Genomic DNA, 9,576 nt, shown 5'->3' with positions numbered 1-9,576 from the left:
TGGTACCCGGTGTGGTCTTCTGCTGCTGTAGCCCATCTGCCTCAAAGTTCGACGCACTGTGCGTTCAGAGATGCTCTTAGGCCTACCTTGGTTGTAACGGGTGGCGATTTGAGTCACTCTTGCCTTTCTATCAGCTCGAACCAGTCTGCCCATTCTCCTCTGACCTCTGGCATCAACAAGGCATTTCCGCCCACAGAACTGCCGCTCACTGGATTTTTTTTCTTTTTCGGACCATTCTCTGTAAACCCTAGAGATGGTTGTGCGTGAAAATCCCAGTAGATCAGCAGTTTCTGAAATACTCAGACCAGCCCTTCTGGCACCAACAACCATGCCACGTTCAAAGGCACTCAAATCACCTTTCTTCCCCATACTGATGCTCGGTTTGAACTGCAGGAGATTGTCTTGACCATGTCTACATGCCTAAATGCACTGAGTTGCCGCCATGTGATTGGCTGATTAGAAATTAAGTGTTAACAAGAAGTTGGACAGGTGTACCTAATAAAGTGGCCGGTGAGTATATATATATATATATATATATATATATATATACATACTATGTTTTTATTTTTTTATTTTTAAGTAAAAAAGAGAAATTACACTACTAACCAGTCCCACAAGTGACACAGGTGATCCCTTTATCGCGATAATGTCCTACACAACTTATGTAGTATATTCTCTAACTTGTCAGCGTTTGACTTAAAGGCACCCTACTGGAACCCATCCCTGGCGGGGGTGGGATCTGATAGACAGAGGTTTATGGTAGACATGGAGGACATTATTGTGCCTCCTTGTTTCCATGGTAACCATCGCTTTCTGCAAAGATGCTGCGAGGGTGCAGCTGCCATCCCCTGACATCGGTATCTGAAGGGTTAAAACGCAGAGATCGGAATTAGCTCTGATCCAGCACACTGGCACAACTCCTGAGCCAAAGCCATTTCTCTGATGTAACTGAATGACTGATTGTGGCAAAGCATTTGTAAAATAATGTAACTGGACATCCATATTACAGGAGGAGGTTAAAATGCTATGTAAAGTTACAGCACATAGTTGGGATTTTTACCTGCATAACGATGCTCCCATCAACACGGCTCTATTCAAGTAAAAGTGGTTCCCTGCAAATCTAGTGGACAGGAGCCCAAAAGTACAGTGAAAAATTGTCCTTTATTCTCTGGATCAGTGGGGATCCATCACTTATAGCAGTAAATCCATGTTAACAGCGTCAGTTACTAGTGAGAGATTTCATAGAAATATGAATCCTAACTCCAGCCTTGATTGCTTGCTTTCATCCCCTTGATAGGTGCTTTATTCTGTGGCAGGACATATTTTTGAAGCTCTAACAATCGAACATCAGTCAAGCACCTTTTATTAAAAAACGCACAGGCACCCAGTGTGAAATACCAAAGAGGCATGTATTAAGATATAACAGCTTCTTACATTATTGCTGCCATTTTAACACAGAAATGACAATTTGTTCCCATAAAATTCTCATAATATTCAATTGGTCATCTAGTTTATCCAATGTGCAGTTTTGACAGTAATGTACAGAATAAAATATCTGATGAATGTGGTAGATAATATAAAATTATAAATCTTAGGCTATATTCACTCTGCAATAATGCTCTGTTCCTTCAGGTTTCCATTGCTTGTCAACAGCCAGGATAATGTAAAGAAACCCCGATTTGCAACAGAACCGCCATAACCATCATGGCTTGGGTAATGATGAAGGCCATAACACTAGTGTGAACAGAACACCTTTGCAGCCATACCCGTCTGCTTCCAATATTATACTATACACTAACAATATCCCATTAAAATTTACAATCGATAATGGAAAAAAAAAATAACATAAACCGCGAGAAAAATGAAAAAAAAAAAAAATGTACCAGCTAAATAAAAAACACGTTCCATTTAAGAAAGTGTATGAATAATAAACAGACAATCTTTGTGGTCCAGCAAGGCATTGGTAACAATTATTATATTGAATAATCATAGAATAAAAGTTTTGGATAAAACAAGTAACAATATGAGCCATCGCGTGTGTATGGTAACATTCTTGTAAAGGCCTGGAACGTAGACAAGGGCAGACATGCCACCCATAAACTGGAATGCTGTCACTGCAGTGTTGTAACCAGCCTCAAGGACCTCAATGTACAGGTGAAGCTGCAGTGAAAGTTCAGAAATCCCCCTTTGTAATTGTGTTTTCTTATTATTTCATTCAGAATGGTGCAAATTCAGTGCAAATACATCCATGGGCTTGTAGTCACATTTAAGCAACATAGCATGCAGGGGAAGTAACACTATCTGATATAGTTGTACTGAGACAAGTGGTGAAACTGTGTCCTAGGATTTATACGGAGTGCTCCACCCATATAAAATACATTGCATAGCAAAGTGTTATGGGCTACCTGGATAGGTGGAGCACATGTCCCACAAGTTTACATAGACAAGATCACTTACTTGATTATCCCGTGAGCAAGGCTAAACAGAAGACATCATTGGCAAATAGTCACTGTGACAAAAATGCAAACAGGTACAAATCGAGAAGTCAAACTTAAGTGGGGCACCTTCCATGCATTGGCACATATCATGCCCTACATTCCAAATCAAGTGCCAAAAACTTGTTTAGCCACTGACCGTCCATTTGTGAATGCTGAAAATGTTCCTGGTCTTCTGTCCTTTTCCCCTCCCCATGGAGAATACCATAGATTCCCCACCAGATGCAAACGTGCCGAATGTGACTATTATGCCAACAATACCATTCTAGTTAGCATGCTGCCCATGGCTGGCACCGAGAAGTCATACATTTTGACATACATATATACTGGCTTGGGTAATGTCTACTCCTCACACTACACAAATCTGCGTTCAAATTTACACACATGCATACAGTGAGAGCATATAATTCACATTTCAAATCAGCGTTTGCCGAATTCATTCTGAAGAGAACACTTTCACTAGGTAGGGGGGCAGAGCTGACCATGAAAGAGGGTAACAGCATTTTGAAATATCGTTGGCGGCAAAAAAAACACTGAAGATAATTAAGAGTGGGTGTAGAGGTTCTGAGACCCAAACACAGACGTGCATTATTGGTGCAAAAGCAGTTGTAGACTTGGGAAGCACGTGATCAGACAGTACATGTTCTCTCTTCGTCACAGAGCTTTGGCACTGGTAACATGTGTGGTATGTGACACTGGCTTCTGAGGGTATACACTGTAGATGTACACTTGCAGCAAAATGGTAATGTCTACAAGAACCTGCAGCAGGCCACAGATGGTAAACTGGAAGGGAGCTTGGTTAAGAATAAAGTAAGCAGTCTTGAAGGTGTCTCCACTTGTCCACATAAGTACCATTTTTATGCTGAAAAAAAAAAGAAAAAAATATCAGGGAATAGGCCACAATTTTACAAATTATCTTGTAAATTACAAACAAAAATTGAATACAGTAAGCCTGTTCTATTGCCTAAATTCATCCCCTTGCCTACGTAGCACATGCACAGGTAGGATTGTTAGGCTGAAAAATCCAAATGATTTTAAAGAAAATCTGTGGCAGACATCCAAGGGTGACCATCTGTTTATTGCGCATGAATGTTCTATTTTCCACAGTGACGAGGATTTTAAATCTACATGCAGAAAAATGTATATAGAAAATAATAAAAAGTGTATTTAAAGGGAATCTCCTTTTACACCTTGAATCTCACAGAATCTCACAGCTTTCAGTATCACCTCTATGCTGATGACACACAAATCTACCTCTCTGGACCAGATATCACCACCCTACTAACCAGAATCACTCAATGTGTCTGCTATTTCATCCTTCTTCTCCGCTAGATTTCTAAAACTTAACATGGGCAAAACCGAAATCATCATCTTTCCTCCATCTCACATGACCCCCCCAAGGAACCTAACCATTTCAGTAAACGGCTGCCCACTCTCCCCAGTCCCACAAGCTTGCTGCCTCGGGGCAATTCTTGACCCTGATCTCACCTTCAAATAGCATATCCAAGACCTTTCTACTTCCTGCCACCTTCAACTCAAAAATATTTCATGGATCCGTACATTCCTAAACTAAGAATCTGCAAAAACCATAGTCCATGCCCTCATCATCTCCCGCCCTGACTACTGCAACCTCCTGGTCTGTGGCCTCCCCCTCGAACACTCTCGCACCCCTCCAATCTATTCTAAACTCTGCTGCCCGACTAATCCACCTGTCCCCCCCCCCCCACTATTCTCCAGCCTCTCCCCTCTGTCAATCCCTTCACTGGCTCCCCATTGCCCAGAGACTCCAGTACAAAACCCTAACCATGACATACAAAGCCATCCACAACCTGTCTCCTCCATACATCTGTGACCTCGTCTCCCGGTACTTTCCTGCACGCAACCTCCGATCCTCACAAGATCTCCTTCTCTACTCCCCTCTTATCTCCTCTTCCCACAATCACACACAAGATTTCTCTCGTGCATCACCCCTACTCTGGAACGCTCTACCACAACATATCAGACTCTAACCTACCATTGAAACCTTCAAAAAGAACCTGAAAACCTACCTCTTCCGACAAGCCTACAACTTGCAGTAACCGATCGACCAAACCACTGCATGACCAGCTCTATTCTCACCTACTGTATTCTCACCCATCCCTTGTAGACTGTGAGCCCTCGCAGGCAGGGTCCTCTCTCCTACTATACCAGTCGTGACTTGTATTGTTTAAGATTATTGTACTTGTTTTTAATATGTATACCCCTCACATGTAAAGTGCCATGGAATAAATGGCGCTACAATAATAAATAATAATAATAATGTCAGCAGGTATCTTCTATTTAATCTTAGAGCAAGATGATAAAGTGCAAGAGAAACTCATACCAGGGATGTGTCACTTATTAACCTGTGTTATAGTTGCAACACAATCAGTGTTTTATCAGCAGGAGATTATCAATAGAGGACTAGGTTTCATGTGCAGGCCAGTCCAGCTAATCTGTGTAGCCTCACCCCCACCATTGGCAGCTTGCTTTCCATGTAAATTGAAGCTGCCAATCAGTGACGTGGGTGGGGACATACACAGCTCAACATTCTTACCACTGCCATATCTACAGCAGAGAAAACATGGATTATAGCAAAATTGCACAACACAGTCCTGTAAGTGATACATTGCTTGAAGAAAAAAATATCAAACAGCAAAAAAAGATTTCAGCATAAGAAAATGCAACAAAAATTTCCTCCAAAACTGAAGGAGAGATAAACCATGTGGGCTAGTACTATTCATAGGGTCATTTTACGCCTAATATTTTAGCCACCCTAGACTGGCAAAGGCATAAAGTCATACAAAAGAAGTAAAATATAAAGAAGTTGGTAAATAGGGGAATGTCTTCTAGAAATGTTTCCCAATTTATATATCATATATCACTAAACCCAACAGACTAAGTTCAGCCGGTATACAGCGTACACAGGGAGGAAATTGAATCGTGGTTTGAGAGCATTTATCCAGATTTCTAGTAGTTCAATTTCTTAAGTTTCCCACTGATCTATAAAATAGGGGTGATTGGTCCTGGTCCCTGGCAGAGAAGTGGTCATGAACATGCTGGTGTGAAAAGGAAACACTGAATAAACAAAGTACAATTATTAACATAATTTCTCAAAAAGAAAAATAGATTGAACTGCTGCTTTACATGAAAAACCTCCCATGTAACCCTACATCTTACCTAGCCCTCCGAGCCCCCTCAGTGACAGAATGGCACTTCAGTCATTTCTCAACAAACTGCGCTTTGTGTGTCATGCCCTCTCTTCCTAGGTTTTAACTCTCCGCATATGAACTTTCCGTGTGCTGACAAGACTGATGGTGTTGCTAGGTCCCACTTGTACACTTTAATACAACCCAGTGCTATCTTTCACAGCATCAAATCATTTAGGATATTAGAAAGAGCTTTATAGGGTTCTTAAAGGAGATAAACCACAGAGTGTGAGAACAGCTCCAAGCCTCTAGGCCTAATGCTAGAGGAGCATAAAACCAGGGGAACACATGAGAAACATAGAAGGCAAAAGATAAAATGAATAATCAGGATGTCGCATAGGTCGGAAAAATGTGCCCAGTAGCAACATTTGGTCTTAAAGGGGTTTGCCCAAGAACAAAAGTTCATTTTTATCAATAGATCTTGGAATAATAATAATTTCTAAAATGTTCCTGTGCTGAGATAATCTTATAAATGTGTCCCTGCTGTGTACTGTGTAATGGCTGTGTCTGTAAAAGCTAAAATTCACCACACTCTATAAGTTTCTTATGCAAAATTTGGTAACGGACTGCATTACACCGCGGCATAACGCGGTCCGTTACCGCTGCCATTAACCCTGTGTGAGGGCAGACTGGAGGGGTGTATGCAGGCGCCAGGCAGTGAGTGCGAGGAGTAAGGAGCGGCCATTTTCTTCCGGACTGTGCGCGTCGCTGATTGGTCACGGCAGCCATGACAGGCAGCTGCCGAGACCAATCAGCGAATGAATAACCGTTACAGACAGAAGGACAGACGGAAGTACCCCTTAGACAATTATATAGTAACTAGATGGTGGCCCGATTCTAACGCATCGGGTATTCTAGAATATGCATGTCCACGTAGTATATTGCACAGCCACGTAGTATATTGCCCAGTCACGTAGTATGTTGCCCAGTCACGTAGTATATTGCCCAGCCACGTAGTATATTGCCCAGCCACGTAGTATATTGCCCAGCCACGTAGTATATTGCCCAGCCACGTAGTATATTGCCCAGTCACGTAGTATGTTGCCCAGCCACGTAGTATATTGCCCAGCCACGTAGTATATTGCCCAGCCACGTAGTATATTGCCCAGCCACGTAGTATATTGCCCAGTCACATAGTATATAGCACAGAGCCACGTAGTATATTGCCCAGTCACGTAGTATATTGCCCAGCCACGTAGTATATTGCCCAGCCACGTAGTATATTGCCCAGTGACGTAGTATATTGCCCAGTGACGTAGTATATTGCCCAGCCACGTAGTATATTGCCCAGCCACGTAGTATATTGCCCAGCCACGTAGTATGTTGCCCAGCCACGTAGTATGTTGCCCAGTCACGTAGTATGTTGCCCAGTCACGTAGTATGTTGCCCAGTCATGTAGTATGTTGCCCAGTCACGTAGTATATTGCCCAGCCACGTAGTATATTGCCCAGCCACGTAGTATATTGCCCAGTCACATAGTATATAGCACAGAGCCACGTAGTATATTGCCCAGTCACGTAGTATATTGCCCAGCCACGTAGTATATTGCCCAGCCACGTAGTATATTGCCCAGCGACGTAGTACATTGCCCAGCGACGTAGTGTATTGCCCAGTCACGTAGTGTATTGCCCAGTAACGTAGTATATTGCCCAGTGACGTAGTATATTGCCCAGCGACGTAGTATATTGCCCAGTCACGTAGTATATTGCCCAGTCACGTAGTATATTGCCCAGTCACGTAGTATATTGCCCAGTCACGTAGTATATTGCCCAGCCACGTAGTATATTGCCCAGTGACGTAGTGTATTGGCCAGCTACATAGGATACAGCACAGCGACGTAGGATATTGCACAGAGCCACAAAGTATATTGCACAGCTTTGTAGTACATTGCCCAGCCACGTAGTATATTGCCCAGCCTTGTAGTATATTGTCCAGCCACGTAGTATATTGTCCAGCCACGTAGTATATTGCTCAGCCTTGTAGTATACAGCAGAGCCACGTAGGATATTGCCCAGTGACAGGTCCAAAAAATAAAAAATAAACATACTCACCTAACGATCCGAGGGCCCCTTGTAGTGTATCATACTCACCATTCTTGTCGCTGCTCCTCCGCGTCCTGCCTCTCCTCTTCCTGGGATCCTGTGCAGATGGTAGTGCTCGGCTTCAGGAAAATGGCCGCGGGATGCCGCGCGTGCGCAGATCGAGATCGCGGCGGACATTTTCCTGAAGCCGAGTTCCATTGCAAGTGCCAGGGCTGGTGGGAGCAGGACCTATGAAGACGTCGCGGTCACATGACCGTGACGTCACGGCAGGTCCTTGCCGCACACCAGCCCTGGGAAGGGACCTCACCGCAAGCTGACGCTTGTAATGGAGCGGTCCGGGGAGCGTGGCGAGGAGCGAGAAAGGCGGCGGAGGGTAAGTATAGCAGTTTTTTTTTTTTATTTATTATTTTTAACATTACATTTTGTACTATTGATGCCGCATAGGCAGCGTCAATAGTACAAAGTTGGGGACACACAGGGTTAATAGCAGCGGTAACGGAGTGCGTTACCCGCGGCATAACGCGGTCCGTTACCACCGGCATTAACCCTGTGTGAGCGGTGTATGCGGGCGCCGGGCAGTGAGTGAGGAGCGGCCATTTTTTTCTGGACTATGCGCGTCGCTGATTGGTCGCGGCAGCCATGACAGGCAGCTGCCGAGACCAATCAGCGAACGAATAACGGTGACAGAAGGACAGACGGAAGTACCCTTAGACAATTATATAGTAGATAATAACATAAGTGTCTACATAGATATCCACAGTGCACTCAAAAATGAACAGTGCAATGAGCTAAGCCAGATAACAAAAGATATATAGGTACTGCACAGATATAGGGTATAAGTATATGGATATAATCACCAAGAGGATGTTCTTTCTTGTTACTGCTGTATATACCTTTATACTGAGGTTGTTCTTGTGTGTGTCCCACTGTTGCTGCTGCACTGGTGGTTACTGCCCTGATTTTATGCTTTTGTATGTTTGTCTTAATAAAATTTACGTATTTTTATTATTTTGGTCTTCGCGTGAAGGTGTTTTTTGGTATTTTTCATGCAGGAACATGGTCTGATCATACCACAGCTCCTGGCCAGAAAGGAAGCACTAGAGAAGATACAGACAGGACAGTAGGGGATCACAGCTGATTATTTTTGTGAGGTAAAACATGCCACTGCCTGTTTTTAAACAACGTTTTACTTCAAAGAAATAATCATTTGTGATAATTTCCTGTAATATGTCAGCATAGTGTTTTATCTCCTCCCCAGCCCAGGAGCTGTGGTATGATCAGACCATGTTCCTGCACGGTCAGACACGACCATTACACAATACACAGCAGGGACACATTTTTAAGATTATCTCAGCACAGGAACATTTTATTTAAACACATCCAATTGTGGAAATTACTATTATTTCAAGATCTATTGACTAAAAAGAATATTTGTTCTTGGGAAAACCCCTTTAAGGATTTATGTAGATGGCAGCTTGGACCCATTCTCTATTTGGATAAAAGACAATGTAGGCTACTAAACACTTTAGTCCTAGACAGCATTTCCTCCTAAAAAATAAAGACAGAAGTTCCTGAAATATAAAGCCTTTTAACAATCGCCATTTCTGGTTCTAAGGCAAGCATTATGAATTAGATAGCTGTCAGCCAGGCGCACACCCCCATTCTCCCCACATACTTGCTGGGTATGCGGAGAGGAGTAAGCTGCTGTAGCACATTTCTACTATGCCTGATCTTCTTGAGAGAAAAAGGATTAGGCCATTAAATTACAAGAGCCAGATGCTTTTTCACCTAAATTTCATAGTTGGGAGCACG

At 43.0% G+C, this 9,576-nt stretch overlaps 1 protein-coding gene across 2 annotated transcripts in view; it reads right to left on the bottom strand.

Annotated features, from left to right (window-relative positions):
- Nucleotides 1-1,390: 1,390 nt before the first annotated feature.
- Nucleotides 1,391-9,576, bottom strand: part of SLC66A2 (solute carrier family 66 member 2) — a 174,243-nt gene continuing 166,057 nt past the window's right edge. For both annotated transcript variants that reach the window (XM_077270030.1, XM_077270031.1), the window contains one exon: nt 1,391-3,357. In XM_077270030.1, coding sequence (XP_077126145.1) covers nt 3,150-3,357 — 208 coding nt within the window. In that variant the 3' untranslated portion in view covers nt 1,391-3,149. The remainder of the gene's footprint in view (nt 3,358-9,576) is intronic.

Source organism: Ranitomeya variabilis, chromosome 6 (genome assembly GCF_051348905.1).
Source record: "Ranitomeya variabilis isolate aRanVar5 chromosome 6, aRanVar5.hap1, whole genome shotgun sequence".
Taxonomy (NCBI): Eukaryota; Metazoa; Chordata; class Amphibia; order Anura; family Dendrobatidae; genus Ranitomeya; species Ranitomeya variabilis.
Note: the sequence above shows the minus strand (reverse complement) of the source record. Positions and strands in the feature narration are given on the sequence as shown.